General features: G+C 39.4%; 1 protein-coding gene and 1 long non-coding RNA gene across 5 annotated transcripts in view; one reads left to right on the top strand and one right to left on the bottom strand.

Moving 5' to 3' along the window:
- LOC121669948 overlaps positions 1–25,221 on the bottom strand; it is a 55,237-nt gene extending 30,016 nt beyond the window's left edge. The window contains exon 1 of the long non-coding RNA XR_006017966.1: positions 25,096–25,221. This is a non-coding gene — a long non-coding RNA (uncharacterized LOC121669948). The remainder of the gene's footprint in view (positions 1–25,095) is intronic.
- Positions 14,795–22,428, top strand: LOC121669930 (sulfotransferase 1C1-like). 4 transcript variants are annotated; one of them, XM_042039581.1, is made up of 8 exons: positions 14,795–14,874; positions 15,799–15,976; positions 17,713–17,850; positions 19,666–19,763; positions 20,073–20,199; positions 21,434–21,528; positions 21,727–21,907; positions 22,059–22,428. In XM_042039581.1, the coding sequence occupies exons 2-8, from the start codon at positions 15,811–15,813 to the stop codon at positions 22,169–22,171; spliced, it is 918 nt and encodes a 305-aa protein (XP_041895515.1). In that variant the 5' UTR covers positions 14,795–14,874; positions 15,799–15,810; the 3' UTR covers positions 22,172–22,428. The 4 variants fall into 4 exon arrangements, with proteins under 4 accessions (XP_041895515.1, XP_041895490.1, XP_041895510.1 ...); XM_042039556.1 differs by lacking the exon at positions 14,795–14,874 and adding an exon at positions 14,881–14,973; XM_042039576.1 differs by lacking the exon at positions 14,795–14,874 and adding an exon at positions 15,268–15,325.
- Positions 25,222–25,807: the final 586 nt, after the last annotated feature.

Here is a 25,807-nt window from a genome sequence, read left to right as displayed (position 1 = left end):
GTTGACATGGGAGGTAATACAAAATTAGGTTTTGAGTGAGAGAAGTGAACATGCAGTGAGGACAGTAGTCCACCAGCTGGAACACTTCTGAGCACTCACAGAGCCCTGCTCAAAGGACATTTTTGCTGCTTGTTCCCCAAGCAAACTGCACAGGCTTGAATCATTTAGTTGCTGAAGCACAGTGGCTTTTTACCAAGAAAGGGAAAACCAAGTCCATTTGACAAAATACCAAGAAATTTAGAGGGAAAAATTGCACTTATCATTCCTTTCCTCTCATTTTGTATTTTACATGTAAAGTGCATGATATTGTGCTTTATCTCATTCTGAACTACAACACAGATCTGACAGGAATATCTTTGTCTGGAATGTAAGCACAATGGGAGTCCTGAGATATCCTTCAGTCATACACCACATACACACACACATGTTCATAGTCATATAAATGACTATACACATACAGGTATATGCCTATATTTTGAGCTGCATAAATACATATGACAGTATCTCTTAGCATTAATGGATTGACTCTAGTGCAAAAGGGTAAGATTTTAATTTATTTGTAACATTAATTTTTTGCAATGTGCAACATGGTTGCAACAGACTTTTTAACACAAGGAAAATCACACTACTGTACAGTTACACTCTCCATGCAGAATTTAATCACATGTAATTTTTATGCCTGCCACGAATTGATAGGATTATTACGGGGAGACATCTACAGGTGAGAATTGAATGCGTTATTATATCTTCAAAACGAGTGAGCCTGTCACTGATGTCCTAAGGTTTTGTGCTGAACGCAATGCCTGGTTAGCTCCCTACCAGCTCTCCATTGCTCCACTCCCAAGGCAGAGTATTGTGACGCTAAGAATAATTTTTAGATCCCTGGGGTCAAGAAAATCCTGAACAATCCACATTACGATGCTGAGGGACAGTCAGTCTGAATGGATCTTAGGGAGCACAGCCAAGGACCAAGGACAAACACTCCCTGGTGCAGCCTTGCTGGTCCAGCTCTGGTATGAAGGCAGGATGGATGATGGGATCCAGGGCACGTGGAGGTTCCTGGGTTACTGCAGACCTGCCTTCCTCGATGAGTATAATTCAGGCTTTGAGTGCAGGCTTGTATTTGCTGGGCCAGGAATCTCTCTCTCGTTCTCTTTTACTTTATTCTGTACTCCCTCGGCACTGGATTTTAAATAAGCCTACAATCAAAATACAACATAAAGGTTGCAAAAAAATCTGCTTATGGATTTAGTATCACATATCCAGCTGTGATATCTTACAGAATTCTAGTTCTTTCAGCAGCCCACAACTGGGTTAGCTTCTTGCAGATACCAGGGACAGGACAAGGCAGCTGGTGGGTGCTCAGGTCACTGTAGATGACGTCAGGTGAGATGGAGTCCTTGGATTTAATTTAGACAGAATGCTTCTTTCTGCAACAGTCCTCATGATAGTGCTCCAACCCACTTCTGACATGTGGAAGATCTAGAGACACACTAGGAATGTTCATAAGGTAGTGCTGTTGCCTTTTACATGCTGAAAAAGGAAACGAATAGTATATAGTACACAATCCTACTGTATAACAACGAAGTCCACATATTGATCCCTATAAAAATGCTGGTGGAAGGCTTGACAACGCCAGCTGCTTAAATAGAGGTGATCACTTGGCTTCAAAATTTGCGTGAGCATTAACATTAAAATAAATGTTCATTTATTACCTACTTCTGCATTTGTATCATGAAATGCTCACACTTCTGACAAGTGTGAGAAGGCTCCTCATATGAGTGTTTCCTGACCTTACTTTCTGAAGTAGGTTTGCTAAATATTGGCTGCCAGCTGACAAGTGAAACCAGTCATCTGTTCCTGCACTGCCTGTTCTGGGACAGCAGCTTCAGGTGCTAAGTCTTGAAATTGGCTCCGTGCAGTTTTAGAAGATAATTGAGGGGGTTTGTTACATTTTCTGTCTATAACTATCACACATAATTGCATTTCCTACATGCATTGGGACGTATCCACTGCCTTTGCACACTAAGGGATCGCTGAGTTCCATACACAGAGTCCTTCAAGAAAGTCAGATGCTAATTTAGCATATTTCCCAGCTGTTTGCCCATGTCTGACAGGAATGACCCACAGATTTCCTTACCTGTGGAGAAGGAACCAGGGGTCAGATTGGGGTGTCCAAGGGGATTAGACCCCTATTACTTAGGCAGTTAAATTCACATAACCCTTATGCTATTTTTGTCTCAGATTAGCCCATCCCTACACCCTGGGAACAGCCTCTCCACAGTTTCATCACCAACCACAAAACTCCCTGGAGCCAGCAGCAGCTGCCATCTTCACACAGTATTGCAACCCTCAGTGAATCACAAGAAATTCCTGTAAATTAAACTCAGAATCTTCCAGTTTGTTACAAGGTTTACAGCAGAGACCAAACTAGGAGAGCACAATGAGCAAAAAAAGTCATTCAAGTGATGAGAAACAAGCAGCTGCAGTTATCAAGAAGTATGTCTTTGTGGTTTACAAAAATGAATACTTTTTAATAGAAAGGTGTGATTATTGGTGATGTTGTGCAGGCTATTTACAATAAATGTTATATTAAAACTCACTGGCTATGCAAGAAAAAAAAATAGTATCTTCTTTGAGAAAAAAATAAGGAGTTTTATTTTCAAACTTTTGACCCCCCCAAACAACAAAACAATTATGCAAATGCCTGGCTTCAATCATATGCTGAAGGCGCCATAATCAGTGACATAAAACACAATGGGACTTCAGAGTGTTTTGAATCAGCTACAAACATAATTTCCCATTGAATTCTGTTTCAGTTATGTTTCATCACAAAATAAGAAGGTCATGGGAAGGGAATTTTTAACTGCTTTTGGTATTTCTAAATAAATTTATTGAATCAGCCAATTTGTAAAATATGGGTTTTCAGAATTCCCTAAACTGACTGGTCACTAAAAGTCACAAATCTCTTGGTATGATAAAACCACAATTTAGCATGTTGGCAAAATCCAGGTCCAGTTTATGGAGAACAGTGTTACCAGTACTATTTAGATTACGGTTTCTTAATAGTTTAGTTGAGCTAAAAGATTCTGTTTTCCCTCAGTTAATTTAGGAAATCTGTGTAGTAGCTGACTGTATGGAAAGGGTGCAAAGCACAGAGTCATACATAAAACCTGGAAATAAGCATAGATACAGGTACAGAGAAGCAGATTATTTCACTATTTTAATTTGCCAAATTTTAAATTTGGCATATATGTCAGTATTTATCTTGTAACTACTAGCTAGTGTTACAGCAGAAAGAATAAAATGAATGATCAGCCTGAAGAAAATCACCTTCATACAGTGGCCATTTAGCCACCAAAACACAGGCTCAGTCATGGCTCATTGGTTGAATGCCATGTCATTTAGGTATAACTCAAAAACATTTAGAGGTTTTCTTACATGTGAAAACACCACGCCTGAAGAAGCAGTGCTGTCAGGTAGGTCACAGAGCAGTTAAATATTCAGAACATGGAGAAGGGGCAGGAACTCCAATCTCAGCACTCCACAATCACATGATAAAAATGATTGATATTCTACAAGTTGAACTCTGAACATCAAGTGCAAAGATGGCCTCAAGAATTCAAAGCTTAGACAAGAGTCTTTGCATGTTGATTGATGGCCCTGTGTCACTCTGGTTTATGGGTTATGACCATTGGAGACTTCAAAATGAACTAAGCCAAACATAACAGCATCCTTGCTCAGTGAAGCAAGAAACCAAACTGTTCTGTCAAAAAAGAAAATACTTAGCTCAAAAAATCTGTCAGACTTTCAACACTTTTGACAGCTTCCATACTCAATGCATACAAAAGAGACTAAGATGAATGCAGTCAAAGCATCCAAAATATTTCTTTGACATTAAAAATCCCTAATTTGGCATAATAGCCTTAAATAGTTCACACATCTCTTTTATGTAGGTCTCCCTGTCTTTAGAAGAAACATCTTCATTAAAGTAAACAAAAATAAACTATTCTTATACTGGATAGCATTAGAAACTGTCCTTACATACAGTACAAAAGTATGATAGCACTTTAATGACACTGATGAACAGCATATTTTAAAATATGCTGAAAAATAGCTATTTTTTAAGCACACAAATATTAAGTGTGTTCATCCTGTATTAGGACTGTCATTTCTTGTGACAGAAGGAATTTTTCTCAGCATCTAAATGAAGTTTATATTAATGGTCATAATTACCCAATTCTTGAAATTCAGCCATAGTTGTTTATAAGAACATTGCTTTGTAAGATATTTGCTGTTAATCTGCAATCTTCTGTTCTTTAATTTCATTATGAACCCTCATGTCTGACATCATTCTTTTTGAAAAAGAAAAATCACATGAAACTGGATTATTAATATGTTGCTGAATCTCTTTACCATTTGGAAAGTTGCAAACAGCAGAGTTTATGAACTCTCACCAAATTTAACAGAAGAGTTTTAGATCAGATATAAGCAATCTAAGGAAAGACACCTATCCAAATTTATAAAAGAATAAGAGGCCACATTTTCTTGATTTTGTACTGAAGGTACACTTAAAAGATTTGAACTGAGATCTAATCATCAGTAGTGACTTTCCAGAAGACATTTTTCAAGACAACTAGAAAAATGAAGAATGAGCATTGTTAAAAGGTAAGAAATTTCTAATAACTCAGAAACCATCCTGTCACACTTTTGTCATTCATACAGTTTAGATCAAAGCACAAATACCTGACTGGTCTTTTTTTAAATTATTATTCCTATAGCATTCTTGCTTCATATCTGTTTTGACTTTAAACTCTACTTTTCTTGTTGGGAAAAACTGACAGCTGGATCCTGTCTTTCTGTCTTGCAGACGACATGTGCAACCATGTATCCCAAGGAACAAGGCTGGACCTACAGGAACAGAAAGTATGACACAAAGTACACAGAGAGCCAGAACCTCACGTACCTCCTTTACAATCTCTGGACAAGAGGATTGTTCTCTACGAGATATGCTGTTAAGCACAGTTGAAAAAGTATCTTGTTTATTGCAGAATTTTCAGATGCCAGTAAGACTTTTTAAAGCCTTACACATTACAATAGTTTTTAATCCCCCACCAAGCTAGTATTCCAAACTAGCTCTTCTCTCTTTAAATTCATAGATACATTACTCTACATTTTTCTGGAAGCAGGACTCCAGCACACGCTTTAGAAATTATGCTGTTTGTACAGAGCTTTTTTTCAGACCTTCTGTTCAGCATTTGGTTGGACAACAAAGATGTAGACTAAAGAATTTTGTTTATTTCTAGATAGACATTTGCTTTTATATAGGTTACTATTCCTCATATATCGACTTATAGGTGCGATCACTTAATATGTGCAGTTCTGAATCCATTTTATTGATAGCCATAGTTGAGTCTGGATTTAGTTTGCCTACCTTCAGGAACTCAAAATGGTGCCTACATTAGAATTCCAGTTGCTTTAGCTGGCCCACTTGTCAATGAAGAGACGTAGACATCCACCAAGGCAACTCAGCTGCATCTGAGTGATGATACACTGCATGTGGAGTTTTACACACACGGAGTGAAACCTTACACCTGACAAAACAACCAGTTGCTACTAATACAGGGAGAAAGTCCTGTCCAGCATGTCTCAATCAGTTAGTGCAAACTTTACCTGTGTAGTAATCCATCCTGACAGTCCGTGATTGATGTCTCACATCTATAGTACCCTGATGTGAAAAGACAGCTTGTCAGACTCTACCAATAAACTGGCTGTTCAGAAAAGACTTTTCTAATCATCTTTTCACTATACAAGAGTTACACTAGAACAGAAGAAATGCACCCATAGGCTGTGTAAATACAGCATGCAGCACCTCAGCATTTGTTTTTGTTGCCATTGCATCTTCAGGGAAAGGTAACAGACATTTTAAGCCCAAAAGTTACATCTTAAAAGCAAGAGAGTTTCTTCCCCCTTAAAGCTGCCACAAGGAATAGCATAGTCCTTAGCCTACAGTGTAACACTGAAACATGGGTCATTTGTTTCAGAACAGTGTTAATTTTTCAGAAAATAACACTGCTATTTGTTTCTATGCCAGTGGCCTGAAGGAAACAGGTTAACTGTTTTGTTGACCTTTGGGAAGAAAAATACTTGGCAACCTCAACAGACTTTATGAATCCTAGATCTACTCCTCTCCTCCTAGTTATATACTGGAGCAATTCTGTTGATACGAATGGTATAGTCCCCAAAAGAATGTCCAAATGAGAGGTGAAACACATCCACTAAACTCTGAGCAGATTTTTATCTGTAAGAAGAAAAAATCAAGAGGAATATTTAAAAAGAGAGAGAACGAATTTCCCACTTAAATATTTCCACCAGAATCAGCTCCACTCACATCACAACAGACAAGCTCAGAAGGACAGTGAGGCATCTGAATTCCAGCTGTTGCTAACACCAGGTAGCTTCATCCTGTTATTCATCCACAGCTGTTGAAGTGCTCTTTTGATATAGGACTGGGAAGGGGTGCAGATTTCAATCTGTTTCAAACCACGTTCCAGGAATCTTCAACCACACAAATTTTTTTGTGATTGAAAATATGAACAGACTTTCCAAAATAAATACATAAACTATCTTTAAAATGCCAACCTTTAAGGATGCACCCTTGTAAATTAAAGCTGGATTCCTGTATCAGAAGACAGAGCCAAGTGAGACACATAGACTTTACTTCTGAAGAGTATCAGATTTTATGTTGATAATGAATATTCCTGATAAAATGTTGGTGGCAAGAACTTAATTTTTATACTCACAAGAAAACCTACTAATAATTTTTACAGCTTTGCTTTTCCTCACTGCACTGTGTTTAACCGAGAAAGATCTTTTTACAACTGTGCATCAAGACAGACACTGCCAAGAGAGAAATTTTTATAAGCCTTATAAACAGGAGTTTCTTATACCTCAAGTATTTAGTATGTAATGTTCTTTCTGCTACTTAATAAGAATCGTGACACAGAGAGCTATTGTACTGGAAAAAAAAGAATGTATGTTCTATTTTTTCTTCTTTGTAGCATCTGGATTCCATTCTTTAAGTTATGAAGTACACATTTAAGGATTTACCAGAACCAAGCAGGACTAGTGGCACTGCCCAAATATTGCTCCCTTAACACTTCTCTGCTTGGTACCACCCATGAGCTGGGCACCTCAGCCTCAGCAAAAGGCTGCTTTTACCACTCTGCTTAGGGTTAGGCTTAGGCTTAGGGTTAGGGTTGAGAAAACCACAAAGCCCAGACCTCCAGAGACACAGCAACTGCAAAAGGCATGCCAAGGGGAGCACGGCACTGCCCCAACATTCATCAGCTTTCTGATTGGCACCACTCATGTGCTTGGCACCTCAGCAAAAGGCAGCTTTTACTGCTCCCCTTAGGGTTAGGGTTGAGAAAATTCTCGGTTTTAGGCTTGAGAAAACCACAAAGCCTGGAGGTCCAGGGACTCTGCAACTATAAAAGGCATGCCAAGGGGAGCACTTCACGTCATCTCACTTCATTTGATTACAATCACTTCATTTCAGAATTTTCTTTAATTTCTTTCCATTGAATTTCATTTCATTATAAATCCACCCCTCGTTTTGTTTCCTTTTCTTTTCTGACTTTGAGAGTTTATTTCCTTTTATGAATTGAAATCTTGCGATTCCAATGCTTATCAATCCACCGAGTTTCGGTCTGTTTCCCTGACCTTCATGTCATCCCATGACATTTTATTTTTTTTTCACAGTGTTTCAGAACTTTCTCTTTTTTTTTTTAGCATTTCATTAGTTTCTTCTCCTGTCTCTTCATTTCACTTCAAAAAAGAACACCCCACTGCCTCCATATGAAAAGGCTACATCATGTTCCCTCTGAGGCTATATCTTCTTATGAAAATAAGAAGGTAGGTTACAGTAAAACACAGTCAGACTTGCACAATGATTTTTTCAATATTTCCCTTGAAGAAACATTCAGTTCATTACAGCTGAAGACTGAAAATTGAAAATTTACTTCTTGCACAACTGGTGATATAGCAGGATGCTCAAGTGCTACCCTCTGCTACCTTAGGAACTGAAACATCTTGACCTTTCATGTGGAACAGTTAAATGGAGTTTGTTTAAGTGGCACATCTGCTCTTCAAGCTGGGATTTCATTGCATAAAGACTGCCTTTTCCAGCTCAGAAAACATTTGTTTATCCAACGAAATTATAACTCCAGTTTCCTTTTTACAGACATCTGTTTGTAGACAGGAAAATCTCTTTGGATGTGAAGCTTCAGAAAGCAGCTTCAGAAATTTTTATGTGATCTTGAAATTGTGATCATTAGCCAAATTCCTCTCTAAATTTCTGTGAGACCAAGAATTTTACTTCTTCAGACTAGTTCCTTGGCATGCCTTTTGCAGTTTCATTGTCACTGGAGCTCTGGACATTGGGATTTTCTCAAACCTAACCCTAAGCATAACCCTAACCCTAAGCTGAGCAGTAAAAGCTGCATTCTTGTGAGGGTGGTGCCAAGGAGATAAGTGTGGAGGGAGCAATGTTGGGGCAGTGCTGTGCTCCCCTTGGCATGCCTTTTGTAGTTGTAGTGTCCCTGGAGCTCTGGGCTTTGTGGTTTTCTTAACCCTAAGCCTAACCCTAACCCTAAGTGGAGCAGTGAAAGCTGCATTCTTGTGAGTCTGGTGCCAAGGAGAAAGCTGTGGAGAGTGCAATCTTTGGGCAGTGGGGTGTTCTTTTTTGAAGTGAAATGGACCAAACCTTGCTGAAATGATACTCACTGAAATCCCAGAATCAGCGAACCAAGTGAAACAAAGACACAGAAGAAGAAATTGACAAAAGGAAATGCTAAAAAAAAAATAAGAGAAAATTCTGAAACAAAGTGAAAACAATAAAATAGCATGGGATGACATGAAGTGCATGGAAATGGACCAAACCTTGCCAAATGGATCCTCATTGAAATCACAAGACTTCATTCCTCTCATGAAATGAAGAATTTCCTTTCATAAAAGGAAATAAAATCTCGAAGTCAGAGAACAAAGCCAAACAAACTGATGGGTGGACTTCAAATGAAATGAAATTCAATGGAAAGAAATAAAAGAAAATTCTGAAGTGAAATGATTGTAACCAAATGGAATGAGATGACGTGAAGTGCTCTCTCTTGAGTGCCTTTTGTAGTTGCAATGTCCCTGGAGCTCTAGGTTTTGTGGTTTTCTCAAGCGTAACCTTAAGCATAAGTTTTGGTACACCCATGTTTAAGCCTGAGAACTTGAACAGCTTCTATCTCATCTCTGTTGAGCAATGCTGCCTGTATTAACATTGCCCACACTGAGCTTGCTAGTGGAGTCTAAAGCTAACTGAATCATGTACTGACGTGAATTAATGCTTTTAACTACATCCCATCATTTAATATACAAAGGGTACCACACTCTGTAACTCTTTATTACAAATTTCTGGTTTTCTCCCCATGGCTTTGAACCAAATCTCATGTACAAGTGGGAATGTGTTATTCTGCATAATGAATACCTGACCTTCTATTTCTACAAAATAATTTCCAGAAACAATGCCAAAGCACGTAGTGCCACTGATAGGATGACACTTCAGCACTTTATATGGATATTTTACTGGGAAAAGTACTTTAAAAAGCTGCAGGATTCCAATTAAACTTTATCACTTGAGTATGCATGCCCACAGTAACAAGATTTTATATTAATGTGACTGTGACCCCAACACATGTGGAGCTGGTCAGAGTTATACACACTGTAGGCTCCAACACTTCCCCTAGCAGGAAACTGTGCTGAAGAGAGGATACTTGAAGCAAAGAAATTTCTGGAATGTGATGGTAATGGAACATAAATGCTTTACTGATAGGGATTGCACTTAGGTATTGTGCTTAAATGGGTTGCTTAATTAAAGCCTTAGGACTTTTCATTCCATGTTTACACTTAAAATATCCTTTAGTACTTACTTTGTTATTGCATAAATATATCTGTGATGATTATTTCACCTGTATCTGGCTGCAAGCCAGACATCAAATAACCATCACAAGATTGGGAGTAGTATTCCTATTTTACGGACACCTGCAGGATTGTTCTCCACAGCATATGGAGGTAGCCAGGAGCCTATGACAGGAAATATTTGTGATTGACTCTAAATGCATCCCATAGTACCAAAAGCTTTTGTTGCCTAAGGTTGCTCACTGACTCACAGCCAGATCAAGCTTAATTCAGTCACAAAGAGATGAATGCAGTTTTAAAATTCAAGAAGCCTCAAAGTGACACCTTGGTCTGTGCAGGGTGTTCTTTCATTTCTCCAAATTATGCATTTTTCTGAATGAGGAATACACGTGGGTATCTAAAGATACCAATACCTATCAAATGTAATTTTAAGCTCAAAATATTTTAACATCTTTTGGAATAAAGAGACTGTGTTTTGTCCAGCAGAGGGAGACCAGAGTTTTAGAGAAATGTAATACAAACATTAAGCATAACACAGAAACACATTCTTTCACTCAAATGTATCATACACAGATTTTAATTGATAAGACATAGTACCTTAATTGATAAGACATAGTACCCTATATTTAATTTATAAGACATAGTACCCTGTATTATATACACCATTAAATGTAGGCAACATATGAAGTAAATCAGACCTAAAACCATATCATAGTGTTCAATACTGATGTAGGATTTGTAGCCTTCATCCCACTTCAAGTCTGATACTATGGAAATAATAAAAAAAACCACAGCCAAGCAAAAATAAAATCAAATTCAATAATAAAATAAAATAAACTCAGTGTGTTTTGCATGAGAAAACACCTTCCACCAGTTTGCACGCAGAAAAAGGTCAATGGAAACCTGGAAGAAGCTCTCTGTAGAGACTGCCTGGTCTTTTTTTTGGAGTGGCTCTGTAAATCATGATTTCAGACAAGAAATCCAGTCCCTGGACCAGCCAGTTCTACTTTCATCTCCCTGTTTCACAACCAGAGAAATTCATCACTCATTGCCTACTTCAACAGCAGTTTTAAAGCTACACAGAGTGACTTTTGACCTCACTGCAGCTTATCTGGAACAGTGCATTGTTCAAAGGCTACTCAGATTCACAGCTGCAATAAAAAAGAGCCACTCAATAAGCAGTTCTTGGGTTTTCTTTGTCATACACACAGCTGATATGCTTTGGGGATTATTGCATTATCAGGATGGTTGCATAACTGAAAGAGTGGGGAATAACATTACAAACCAGTAAATGAACTGCCAGGTTGCAAAGAACAAGCAGAACCAGTACAGGCTTAACACAGAGAGGAATATGGCAAATCCTCCCATGAGAGAACTTGAAAGTAAAAAGAAAAATATTGTATCTTACCCATATATTCTCTGCTTGTTGTGTTTTAATTATTTGTTCTGGTGTTGTCAGCCTTCAGAAGAAAAACCTGGTGTAAGAGCCAGAAAAAATCAAGTGGTTGACCAAAGACTAGAGGGATATTCCATAACATGATGTCTGCTCAGCAACAAAAGCTAAGAGAAAGGAGGAGGAAGAGAGGGCATTCCTAATTTACAGTGCTTGCCTTTCAGAGCAACCACTGTGTGTTCTGAAGTCCTGATTCCCAGGAAGTGCCGTACAACACCTGCTGATGGGAAGTAGAGAATAAAATCTTTTGATTTTTGCTTACATGACCTTTGCTTTTGATTTAGCAAACTGCATTATCTCAACACAGAAGCTATTTTTCCCTCTTATTTTCTTCCCCACTGTCCTGTTGAGTAGGGGAGTGATAGAGCAACTTGGTGGACACCTGGTATCCAGAAAAAATCAACTCACCACAGTCACTTTTGGCACCCAGCATGGGGCTCACGGTAACAGCAGTTTTGTATTAAGTGTCCTGTAGCTATAGCAGATAGTAAGTGGCAAGCTCCTGTGCAGGTCAGAGCTTGGTGGCTGCACTGATTCTCTCTCTATTTTGCAAATGTGTTAATACAAATAATGTCTCTGTGTTTTCCCCGGGAACTGCTGGCCTTGCTGTGCTGTATCTGCTTTGTGGAGAAGATGAAGGAATACATCTCTCTCTCCTATCTGGGATTGATGTGGATGGTTTATTAGTCAGGCTCACAAGGTCCCTGTTCACCCTCATTGAACTTTCATACTAATAATTAACACTGTTAGCATATTGTGGAGCTTGAGGAATCTGGTGTCATCCTGGGATCAGAGAAGAAAAATTTTGGTTGAGGCAAAACTCTGATGCGCCCTAAAGTAGTCAGTCAGTCCTTGCATGGCAGGGTGTGTGCAAGGATTTGGGCAGATTCTCTGGACAGATATCACCTCCCATAACCTGGGACTTTACACCTGAACAGACAAACGACCCTAGCAGACTGAGAATCAGCAATCTCTAGCACTGTACTGGAGCCTGACATGTGCCCATTGAGCCACAGGTCAGTACTGTCACAGGATTGTGACAGGCAGGGACACAAAATGTGTTGGAGAGCACCATGGTTGAGACAGGGATCCAACAACGACAGTAATTGTGGAAAAGTTGACAAGGAGAATAATGGATCTGTATTATCAATTAGAAAGGGGGCAAGGAAAGCACAAAGGGTTTTATCAAGAAGCTGGTTTTTCAACAAAGAAATTGGAGGAAGGAGTGAGAGAATTCAAAAAGAACGAGGAAGCAACGCAGTCTCTGGCCTCATCAGAACTTCGAGACATGCAGAAAGATTACAGCCACAGGCCAGGTCAGTGGATTTCTGTCTGGCTGCTTCAGTGCTTGAGTGCTTCAAGCTAGGGAATAGACAACCCTACAAGAGGGGATGTGACACTGCATCTGGTGGTCACCAACATAAACAAGCTAATCAGAGACACCAAGATCAGTTGCCTCAGTCTCTTGCCTCAGTCTCCAATGGCGACCTCTCTTCCCACACCTCTTGAGTCGATGGACAGCAGGATTGGAACTGAGGTAACAGAGTCCCTCCCACTGTAAGGAAAAATCAGGTTCATGACTATCTTAGGATCCTGAACACACAAAAGTCCATGGGACCCAAAGAGATACATCCCAGAATCCTAACAGAATTGGCTGATGCAGTTGACAAGCCACTCTCCATGGCAGTCAGGTGAAGTCCCAGGTGACTGGGAAAAGGACAAAATTGTACCTGTCTTTAAAAAGTGTAGAAAGGAGGATCCTGGGAACTACTGACCTGTCAGCCTCACCTCTGTGAAGCTTCCCCCCCAGAAGCTGTGCTCAGGCACATGGAGGACAGGGAGGTGCTTAGGGACAGCCAGTATGACTTCACCAAGGGCAAGCCCTGCCTGACCAACATGGTGGCCTTCTAAGACAGAGTGACCATATCAGTGGAAAAGAGAAAGGTTACAGATGTCATTTATCCAGACTTGTGTAAAGCCTTTGACACAGTCCCCCCAAAATCCTTGTCTCTAAATTGGAGAGAGTTGGATTTTATGGGTGAACTGTTAGATGGATAAGAAAGTGCTTGGACAGTAGCATCCAGAGGATAGTGGTCAATGGCTCAGAGTCCTGATGGATAGCTGGAGAGTAGCCCTGGGGAGAAGGACTTGGGGGTGCTGATGGATGAGAGCCTGGACATGACACAGCAATGTGCACCTGCAGCCCAGAAAGCCAAACGTGTCCTGGGCTGCATCCAATGGAGGCTGGGAAGCGCGTTCAGGGAGATGACTCTGCCCCTCTACTCTGCACTGGTGAGACCCCACCAGGAGTGCTGCATCCACCTCTGGGGTCCTCAGCACAGGAAGGACATCAACCTGATGGAGCAAGTCCAGAGGATGCCACCAAGACAATTAGAGGGATGGAGCACCTCTCCTATAAGGAAAGGCTGAGGGAATTGGAATTGCTCTGCCTGGAGAAGAGAAGGGTTCAGGGTGACCTAATTGTGGCCCTGCAGTACCTTGAAAGGAGTCTACAAGAAAGATGGAGAGAGACTTTTGACAAGGGCATGTAGCAACATGACAAGGGGGAATGACTTCAAACTGTACGAGAGTAGGTTTAGATTAGTTGTTAGGAAGAAATTCTTTACTGTGAGGGTAGTGAGACAGTGGAACAGGTTGCCCAGAGAAACTGGGGATGCCCCATTCACAAGATGGATTTCATTCTCCCCATAGCACCCTCATAGTGCTAGTAAGTATAAGTGCAGTAGGCTTACATACAGCAACCACCTGTGGGCTGAAGCCCTGCTTCCTGGGAGGTGGCTGGATCACCTGCTGATGGGAAGTAGAGAATAACATTTTTGGGATGAGGAAAAACTCTGATGCGCCCTAAAGTAGTCAGTCCTTGCACGGCAGGGTGTGTGCAAGGATTTGGGCAGATTCTCTGGACAGATACCACCTCCCATAACCTGGGACTTTACACCTGAACAGACAAATGACCCTAGCAGACTGAGAATAAGCAATCTCTAGCACTGTACTGGAGCCTGACTTGTGCCCATTGAGCCACAGTTCAGTGCAGAGTTTCTCTGCACACACGGGATCTTTGCAATTTAGATATATATTAGTAAGAAAATGAATTATCCCAAGACTGTTGACAATGACAGAGACAAATTAAAATAATCTTGCTGGAGCTATTGACTGACATTTTTTGTTGTTGCCAGTAAAGAATCTGAGAGATTCTAGATGAGAATTCCAAGTGTTTTTCTTTCACAGGATTAGAAAGGATTCATAAACCTTGCCACAAAAACTGCTCAGCTGTTGGCTGCTGCTGCACTTCCTCCTTTACTCTCCTCACACTGATAGGAAGAATGGAATCTCCACCCACACAAGTTTTCAGCCTACTTATGCCTGAAGATTTACATTCCTGTGTAGTTATCAATACAGCCAAGGACTGAAGACATTTAAGCAGGAAAAATTCTCTGGCAAGTTTCTTTTTCCTACTTTTTTAAAATTTCTCGAGTGACTGCTCAGCCACCAATCCAACATCTCATTCCTCTCAACTGAATCTGTATAAAATTGCTGTGAGTAAACAAGAAAACTAAAGAAAATATTCTAGCAATGTTTGCTGTCAGGATCGAAATGTCTTTTTTTCTGGCTGATATTTTTAATTGGGATTATTTCTGTAGCCTTCCATTAAGCAGATCTTTCCTCTAACCAGACTCTGGAGCTCTGAAAGTTATGCCTAAGAGGTCTCCTTGGGAGAAATCCAGAAATCAATAACTAGTTATTGTAAAACAGATTGATTTACATAATTGAAGTCTAACAACCTTTAGTTAATTATCAATCTAGTTCAGGTTATTTATGTGCAACATATTTCAAAATACAGCAAAGAGTTCCGCAAGTGAAAAGATCCAGGAACTAAACACAGAAAAGGTCTGCAAATATTTTTGTGAGTATAAGGCACAAAGGGTGGTAGCAGGCATTTCTGTTTACTTTCTTCACAGAGGAAGGGTTGGGTCCTGTATGACGATTTCATTGCCAGCTATTATTCTCTGCCTTCTTTTGAATCACACCTCTGAATACTTTTTCTTGCCTTTAGAAGGCCTCGTACCAACCATCAGAATTTTACATAAATGTGTTTGATATGAGAATAATGACTTTTTTCTCCTTTTTTACCTGAGTAAACAGAGTGATTTTTAGAGACACAGAGAACTACTACTAGCAATACACCAAGCATTTCTGAAAATGAGATCCAGGAGTCTATATATGGATCCAGATAGGCCAAATCATGGCCAAAGAAATCAGAGGACATGGAATTTAGTCAATAAGAGAGACGTCAAGATGAGGAAATTCAGATTTTTTTTTTTTGGAGCAGCCATATTAATTCTAAGCCTTTCTTCATGCAGTGCTCATTGGCCATGGATAAAATGAAAGATTTGAGTCTGAAAGAGACAGTGATTCGACCTGAATTATTTGAAGTGGAAGGTGTTCCCCTCACACAGACAATTGGCAGCACGTGGGACCAAGTGTGGAAGTTCAAAGCCAGACCTGACGATGTGCTCATCGCAACCTATGCAAAAGCAGGTTGGTGTGGGTAGGAAACAGAATAGAAAAGTTTGGCATAGTGGTTATTGTTGGCATTGAAATCTATGTTTTTCTATTGTGATTGACATTTGTTTAACTCCAAACTAGACATATTTTAAAGACATGAAGCTGTGTCAGCTGTGACTAGTAACTTCTGACTTCTTTGGCAGATGCAACAACCATCTGTTACTACTGAAGTGCAAATGGCCAAAGTCTAATGACCTATAATTGTTTCCCTTAACTGAGATTATATGCATTTATATTAATGGTGTCAATAGAAGTTTTCCACCAATATGCAGCGATTTAACAATGCCTAGAAAGAACTGATCATTACTAAGAAATAATAGAAACTGACTGTATGACTATGGAATATATCATGTATTTGGGGAATGATTTGTTGTGTAAGCTTGTAGTGATTTCTGAAAATTGATTAATTCTTTAAAATAACCAAATTAATTTAGTAATTTTGGCCAATAAAAAAAAATTACCATTAATATTAGCTATCTGGTATTTTTCTCAGTGACTGGACAATATTTCTCCTCTTCATTAGACCATTTATACTTACTACACAAGAAAACAGCAAATAACAAGCATCAATATTAATTCTGTATGAATAAAAACATGTACCGTTTTGGAGATTCAGGAACAGATATGGGAGAATTTGATCATCATAAAAAAATAATTACTTGAATTAGCAACAATTTTTAAGGGCTTTCTTTTTTGTCAGTAGGGGGAAAAAAAATGTTTTTAACAAAAAACCCCACCATAAGTTTTGTAAAACTTGAAAGCTTTTGATTTGCTCTCTGTATACTGAAGGCAAAACCACATTATTTTATCCAGCTGGGATTAAAACCTTCTAGCCACTTGTCCTGGAGTGAATGTATGATACTGTATTCCCTATCAACTGCCCTGTGCCAGACATGAATCCTGTGCCTTTCTGTGTCTTTAAGATGGGTCCGAGAGAAAGAAAAAAACCCTGAAAATAATTAAAGTTAGGATTCCATTTGACATTATGTCATGCCTGTCTGAGATGAACAACACAAGCATCTTAAGAAGGGCTGAATCTCCTGCCCAAATTGCTTTCCAATTTATCCCTTAGCCTGTTCTCTAGCTGACCTGCCACAGTACCTCAGAGCAGGTGCAGTTAACACAGTGTTGACAGCCATAAAAGGAAAGAAACACACAAGATACACTATGCTGTAACTCTTATAAAATGTTGAAGCCGCTCGGGCAGATGAAATGTTGTTCAGACTTTCATAAACATGTTTCAAATGCAAACTTTGCAAATACTGCCACTTTTTTTATATTTTCAAGCTGTATGAAATTTTTACTCACTTGAAGTTCAGGTATTGCATTTTTTTGCTCAAATTCAGTATGAAAACAAAATTGAAATACATGACTTTTTGTGAGGGATAAAAGAAGGGAGTTTTATTCCTCTCTGCAAACAATAGTGAGCTTATCCTAGTGTTTTTTTCAGTACTGGTGTGGGGGCTATTTCTTTAAGCAAGAAGAAGTCTGTCTAAAATGGAATTCCTTAAATTGTGCTTTGGGAATTACCTTTGTACGCTTAATTAGGCATTTTGCCTCTATTACACTCTCTTTCCATTTTGTCTATTATTTTCTATGCTATTCTTTCCCCCATTAGCACAGAGTCCATCCTTCTGGCTTTCAGTTCCATGGAAGAAGAAACACGTGACTATCCTGGAGGGAAACCTCTAAACATTTGACATTTTCAGGTACCACGTGGACACAGGAGATAGTGGATATGGTTCAACAAAATGGAGACACTGAGAAGTGTAAACGTGAGACTACTTACAAACGCCAGCCTTTCCTTGAGTGGTTTATCCCAGAGCCTCCATCTCTACGTTACTCAGGTGACTATTATTTCTTTTTTAGACAAAATGAAACAAAAAAAGCACTTAGTGCTGATGCCACAAATTTCCTGGGAAAGGTCCTACTTGCTCTGTTCTTGAACTAAGCACCATTTTGGCTACTAAGGACCAGTTCAGTTGCTTTAACATAAACAACTAGTGCTACTCAAAGTGCTGCAAGGCTGGCAGATGTGATAGCTTCAGGTGCTACTGAAGACCATTATGTTTTGGAGTGGTATCTGAAGCTGTGTTTGATACTCCACAGTACCTAAACCAGCAGCAGATACCTATAAAATGGCAACATGGGGGCAATTGAATGCCATTCTGTGATTACGGCCTGTATGGAAGAGAAAACTATGTCATGGACGTATTTCCAAAAGGTTGATTAAAGCAGCCAGGACGGGGTCTGTGGCTCAGACCCAGGAAACAGACAGCTCCAGAGAGAGCGTCCTGCAAGGAACAGTCCCTCAGAGGTCTGCGGCGATCTCTTGGCCGCCGGGGTGCCTTCACAGGGGGTGCCTGTCTCAGCAGGCTGTCAGCTCTTCAGTGATTCAGCAGGAGTGATTTCAGCTCTTGTCCTGCGAGGCAAACCCCAGGCCAGACCAGGAGGAGAGAGACGAGAGACCCATACAGCAGTTCCGCATGGGGCAGCTTTATCAGTCCACACGCTGCGAAGGAGAGGGTAGGGACAAGCTCTCTGATCCCACAGGGGCAGAGGGCTATATCTTATAGGGATACAGGGGTGGGTGTGAGAGGGTAAAAGCCAATGGGTTACAAAGGATCTGCATAGGTCTCCAAGAGGATCATGGGTCTGTGTCCTCTCTCGCCATAGGTGTAGGGTGGCTGCCTTTTCCAGGGGGATTCTGCTGGGAGGTTGTGCAATCTCCCTATCTCAGCAGGCGTCCCCTCCAGGGCAGAGGATGGGCATACCGTACAATGGATAATGTTTTCAGTGGTTTTGCTACTGTTTCAAGTAACCGCTGCTCAGTTCTAGGGTCTAGTCATCTAAACAAGCTGTGGGACATTCAGGCAACCCGCAGGCTTCACTGGTTTGCAGTTTCTTACAAAAGTCTCCCCCAGCAAGGCCTCCATTTCCACACAAATCTTTAAGTCAGACTCTCAGGTTTGAAGCTGAAAAGCTTGACTAGCTCTGCAGAAGTGCTACTTTTGGTCTTATAAGCTAGAATGTGTTGACACGGAGAGAGACAAAAAAATGATAGATGACAGAGGATGATAGATGATGACCGAAAAAAATTATGGAGGTCATGACAGATGTTTAAAAAGGAGAAGGGAGGAGATAGCACATCTTCAAATATCACCAGATATTCCCAAGTAGTCCCATATATCCATAGCTACTGAAAATCCACTGTCATTCTCTTAGTTTCTCTTTATGTGCTATTCACAAAGTCTAGTCAGCCAGTCATATTCTTGTATCCTAGAAAGAAGCAAAAATTTCTTACCTGTAAGGTGGAAGGAGATCACTAAATACTGCAAAGGACAAACTTTGGTTGGATAAATATAAATCAGTATTCATCACTATCCGTTGGAGAGCAGGAGTTAGGTATGGGCCCAAGAAAGCACGAAGATATAAATCAGTGTTTCCCCTTTTCTACTTGAATACATACATAAAACTTTCTCTAGAAACACTGAAGATGCTTATGTAATGTTGTATATGTTACACTGCTATGTAAGTGGATATGAATGATCAATGCAAGGTGAACTGCTGAAAAGTCAGTCACAATCACATGTATAAGCACAGGAAAGAAGTGCTAGTGCAATTTAGAGAACAACTCACATCTTATAATTAACATCCCACAGGTCTGGAGTTAGCTGAAGCCATGCCATCTCCACGAACAATAAAAACTCATCTGCCTGTGCAGCTGCTGCCTCCATCCTTCTGGGAACAAAACTGTAAGGTAAGGCTGAAGAGGCATACTCTACTTCAAGGGCAAAGAAAGTGACATAAACCAGGGCAGAATATGTTTTCCAGAATCTCTGTGAAAACAAAAGGTCTCCAAAAATATTTTCCCTTTAATGTGCAAAGTCCGTGCAAACCTAAAGTCATGACTAAGTTACCTGAGCTGGATTTTAGAAAATGGCAGCTTCAAAGCAAAATCTCTTAAACCTCTACCAGCAGGGTCCAAGAGAAAACTCCAGGAGATGCTCAATATCTATATAAGTATGTGCAAGTTAATTTCTCTCTCTCTCTTTTCATATCAATAAAGATAATCTACGTGGCAAGAAATGCAAAAGACAACCTGGTGTCATACTACCATTTCCACAGAATGAATAAAGGATTGCCTGATCCAGGAACCTGGGAGGAGTTTGTGGAGAAATTCATGACTGGAAAAGGTGATTAACTGCAATCAGTTGTATAAGAGATTTTGATCATTTTAAGAATGCATGGCATTGATTTATTAATTTCAGTTATGGTTTGAAATCCAGTTCTGACACTGTGGAAGGATATATGCTGAAGGTGTTTCAGTCACAATTTTTCTTCATTCACAGGTTTTTATTATTGCCCAAAGGATTAAATCTACCTTTATGCTCCCATTTTGAGAAAAAAAACCCAACTACTCTTTATTCTGTTATCATTCAGAAAAATGTATGGCAATTTTCAGTCTTAATCTCTTGTCTCTGAGATTAAAAGAAGCCAGTTGAAAAGGAACAATGGTTTAATTGGTTTTACTCTAGACTGATAAAATTAGAAATTTTAAAAAGAAATTGAGGGTTAATTTTGCTAGAAATGTGCAGTGTGAATTTGAGATAAGGGAGTCTTTGTACCTAAATTAATGTATCTAAAAATCAGGCATCTGAACAAAGACAGTTATCTAACTAAGGGCAGGCAACCCCAGAAGCTGATTCATCTGTTTCTAAAAGAGGTGCTGATATCACAGGATATCTAAGAAACAAAACCTGGTCAAGTGTGTGTCAGTTTACAGTTTGGGTCATTAAAGCTTCCTTTGGTCATTAATATTTTTACCACCATGTAGGCCTAGAAATACCAGTGGCTGGGCCAGGGCCAGCATAAGAATCTCACGTCCAAAGGAGGCCTTATGTCTTGTGTTTGACCAGATCAGCTTGGGAGCCATCTGTCCCAGTGCAGACATCTAGAACATATCTACTTCTGTCTTAGCTAATCATTTTGACACTTGCTGGAGAGAAGCAGGCACTTCTGACAGCATAGCAAATATTTAAACCAGGTAGAATCATAGAATAACACAATGGAATTTTGTTGTCTGTATGGTTCTAACCCCTGCCCTGCTCAAAGCAGGGACAATTAAGACAAGCCTTGTCCAGGTGATCAAATGAATACTGGAAATGTGTGTTTCCATTGACCATAATGCATTTGCATTTGTTGCCCTCTAAAACTACACATGAATCCTGCTCTGAGCATCCATACACCTGAGGGATTAATAGCAAAAATGCTGTAATAAGCACAGTGCACAGCAGTGCTTATCACAGCCATAGTGATTCAAAACCAGCTTGGAAATTCACAGGTACTGGTTAAGAGGGAAACATGAGTGCTACGTGTTAAAGACAGTTGGGGCATTTATAGCTGCTGCTGCTATTACTTCTTTTTCAGTCCTCTGGGGTTCCTGGTATGACCACGTAAAAGGATGGTGGAAGGCAAAAGATAAGCACCGTATTCTCTATCTCTTCTATGAAGATATGAAGGAGGTAAAAGGCAGAACATATGTTTATAGAGCTCTGAAGTATGTAAGTCTAGTAGATACTACTACAAGCAACAGTTTTGTATTACCTGATCTTCTTATCAGACCTGATCTTCTCTGTTTGAGAACTGCAGCTCTAACACTATGTTTGATTTCTTTGCCTTTCCTAGCTCTCCATCTTATCCCATTGTAATTGTCTCTGCAGAATCCAAAGCAAGAAATTCAGAAGATTGCCAAATTCCTTGAGAAGGATCTGAGCCAGGAGGTTCTAAACAAAATAGTCCATAGCACCTCATTTGAGGTAATGAAGAACAATCCCATGGCAAACTACACTAAAGACTTTCAAGGAATAATGGATCACTCCATTTCCCCATTCATGAGAAAAGGTACTGAGGTCTGTTAGTGACATCAACTCTGGTTGTCATTCTGTTTTGAAATAAGCATTGAAGTGAAAGTATCTGATAAGTTATGGATAATGAGCTTCAGGAAATACTGGGAAATTAATCTTTTCTCTTTTTTTGCTTTTCTGTTTCTTAGGGACTGTTGCAGACTGGAAGAATCATTTCACTGTGGCTCAGAATGAGAAATTTGATGAAGATTATAAGAAGAAAATGTCTGATACCTCTCTTGTTTTTCGCATGGAACTGTAATTACTTGCAATGGAACTTAATGATCTTCAGCCTTTTCCATGTCATATATTTTGCTTTTCCTTCACAAAATGTCAGTGTCCCTAAGAATCCAAGATCTCTCTTTCACACATCACTGATTTTTCATTACTGAGAGAGTGCCCAAATTATGCCAAAGTTTAGTAATTCCACTGAACACTTCTGAAATAATTCCACTGAACACTTCTCAGTCACCCCTACCAGAGCAACTTTCAGCATTAATAAAAATATTTCAGACATGCTGTGAGTTTTGGTCTCTGTAAAGCTGCAGTTGATATTGCTGGCATTTTCAAATCAAACTCTTAACAGAAACTAGGAACCAACAGGAAAAATGTGTTAAAGGAGTGCAACAGGTCGTAATCAATAAATAACAATAAACAAATTTAAAGGTGGTCAAGTATAAAGAGACCAACAGAAGTCCACAAAGTAGAATAAATTTAATTTGGTCTCATTTTAAGTTGGACATTATAAATGCTGTTGAGATGAAAGCAGTATGTCCAAGAATACTGAATACCCATTACTTCCTTTGGTAAAATTTGCTGAAGGGCTGAACAGAGGCATTTATCTACAGTCTAGCTGTGGACACAGTAGTCCTTATTGCATCTCACACTTGCCTCCTGAACTGGATATCACAGTGTTCTGCTAACATTTGGAAAATTCTGAAAGTTGGTGTGAACCAGGTGGGGAGACAGTGCTGCAACCTCTTCACTGTTGTAAAAGTGTTCATCAGATGCCTCACTCCATTGCCTTCTCCTTCATCTCACTCTTAATCAAATATATAAACATCTCATTGAGGGCTCTTAGTTGCAACAGGGCCTGGTAGGTACAGGAAAATAAAAACCAGTTCTGCTTCAGCATTAGTACCATAACTACAGCCATGCTTTGAGCTTGCACAAAATTAAGTAAAGTAATTCATAACCCATTTAATTATAGGCAACTGTTACCAATCCACTTTTGGATTTCAAGTGCCATCATTGAGCTTGGCACACAAAAAAGGCCATAAAGACTTCCTGCTTAACTGAGTTTTCACTCTGGATGTCAGAGGGAACAGAATGTAGATTACAGCAGCTAAAGGAAAATACCGTTTCAGTCTCATTTAGTCTCATTTAATCTAGCTTAGTCTAGTTTAATACAAAAAAATGTTTGCTGGGGATATTTTCTCTTTGGCTCATGGAGAGTTAAAAGTGAGCTAAAAATCTGTAGCAATATGAGCAGCTGTCAAATGCAAAGTTCAATTCAGGCTACCTATTTAATTCACATATCTAAAATGAATACAGTCATAAAGGGCAGCATATATCTAAAGTGAATGCAATCATAAAGGGCAGGAATACCTTGCATCAATTTGAAAACAAACAAAAAGCTGCCTGTTAAATGTATGAGTTACATTGTCCTGGCCCATTGAGTTTTCCCCAAAAATGCAGGAATCACTGAAACTGGAAACACATATTTATTACATTAGCGCAACTTTTTTTTTTTTAAGACTTCAGGCCAACAGATTCCTGTCCACAAACAAAGGATGACTCAGTAAAATGACTACCTGATAAAAAATTATCTGTCACAGGCACGGCTGTTCATCACAGTAAGGCTAAATACCAGCTTGAGGAGCTTTTCGCTACTTGTTTGGTTTTTGTTTATGATTAACTTGATTTACTGTCTCACTACTGCAAGTATAAGGAATAGGTGCTGCCTGCTCTCTCAGATATTTCCATTCTCTTGCATTGCTCTATGAAACCACGAGTCAGCACAGCTTGTCAATCTAATCCTCATTCAGTGCCACAAGAGGTATCACTAAATGGAAAACATGCTTAACTCAGTAGCTTGGTGACATTTTATGAGCAAGGCTGTACAAAAGGTCACACAAATGACCTGTTTACTTCTCCCTTGAAATCTCTGAACTATCAGAAAAGCAAAATGCTGACAGTGGCTGAAGCCTGATTTGAAAAGGGAGTTGCATAGCAACTGCAAGGATAGAGGAACCATATAATAAGGGACTTGTATCCCATTGAAAAGCCACCTTTGCTCTCACTTCCTTAGGTAACTTTTCACCCAGCTGCAACTAAGCTGCTACAAACAACAGATAAAAAGGACCACAGGTCAGACTGCAATCACAGAAAAAAAAAGGGGAGAAACAAACACTTGATGTGTGGCTACATAAAAACTGGCTTCTCTTATGCTATTGATATTATCCTTCGATATATTCAAAGACAAAAATCTTAACTTTTTTGAAAAAATGTAGCTGGCAGAAGGATAGAAAAGTGGGGAGTTTCTGCTTTTTATTCCTTCTCAAGCCACCATAGCTGAGAGATCAACTTATGGATTCAATCATGATTTGCAGAATGTTCATATTGTACTAGTGTAAAACCACAAGGAATAGTTTATTGTTACCAGTGAAAATTATTTGATCTGTAGTTACGAAGAAAATTTGGGAAATAGGTTAATGGGCTGTAAGCATCCCGCAATGGACCCAGATTCTACAATGGTTTGATGTTTATTTTGAATGTATGTCAACAGAGATGTGCATATGCTTCTGGGCAGATGACTGGAGGGTGCCCTCATCTAGACTGCCTTTAACTTCCATATCTTTAGGTCTGTCAGTTGTTATGTACAGGAGAGCTTTAAATGATGTGTTTGTATATGGAGATTTTTTACTAATACCAACAGAAGTTGGTAAGAGACTTAATATATTTTTACATAAGATACTGTAAATCAATGAGCAACTGCAGAAGGAGATTGTATGTGTTCAGCCAAATTATTTCAAGTAATTTAAACTATTGTCACACTTCTGATGCAAACACATGACTCTATTTACCATGGAGATAAAATTGTACAGAACTGTATTAGACATAAATTCTGAATATATGCCCATGCTTTATTTTCATCCAGTTATCTAGATGCACAGTTTTACTAACCTTCTCAGGTGCAACATCTTCAATGTCAGCTTAACAAGGACTTGTGTCAGTTTAGCTAATGCAATCTCACAGCAACTTCTTCGATGCTGCTTGTTTCTTCTTTTGTAAGAGAGTGTGCCTGCTGGGTTCTGATAGTGGCGAAACTTTGTTATTCATCTCTAAAAAATGTTTCAAGGTCAGTGTTGATTAATACATGTTAACTGTTCACATGGTTTTGTTTCGCACCTCTGCATAACGACTACGAAAACAAATCCTCCCATGGGAATGAGTGAAGATTCCTGCTTCGATACAGACTGTTTAAAGGACATGGCTGTATTAATCCTAGAGTAGTCATAATCCCCCTTGAGCCTGGCTGTCAATAGCAGCTAGGGGAGACATTTTACTTTCACATGGAAAGCAACCATTTCTGAAAGAGAATGAAAGAAGCACAGAGCTTCAAAAAAATTAAAGAAAGAAACAGAGAAGGGAGCTGTTCTATCTTCCTAGCTAGCATTCAAAGGCAGAGGGACACTGCTTTCCCTTCCACTAAACTAACTGCAGATTATCTGCTTCATACTTGAACTGAAAGTCTCTGTTTCTCCAGTTAGGAAAAAACCACATGCAGAGGAAGAAGATTTTATTTAATTTGTCCTATCCATATAGGATATGGACATCTTACTCTATATAAGTTTTTTATAATGGTTTATGTAAACATGTTCACAAAGAGCCTTAT

This window comes from Corvus kubaryi, unplaced genomic scaffold, assembly GCF_017639235.1.
Source record: "Corvus kubaryi isolate FWS band 111438036 unplaced genomic scaffold, C.kubaryi_AGA036_p1.0 133, whole genome shotgun sequence".
Taxonomy (NCBI): Eukaryota; Metazoa; Chordata; class Aves; order Passeriformes; family Corvidae; genus Corvus; species Corvus kubaryi.
This window is presented reverse-complemented; position numbering and strand designations above follow the sequence as displayed.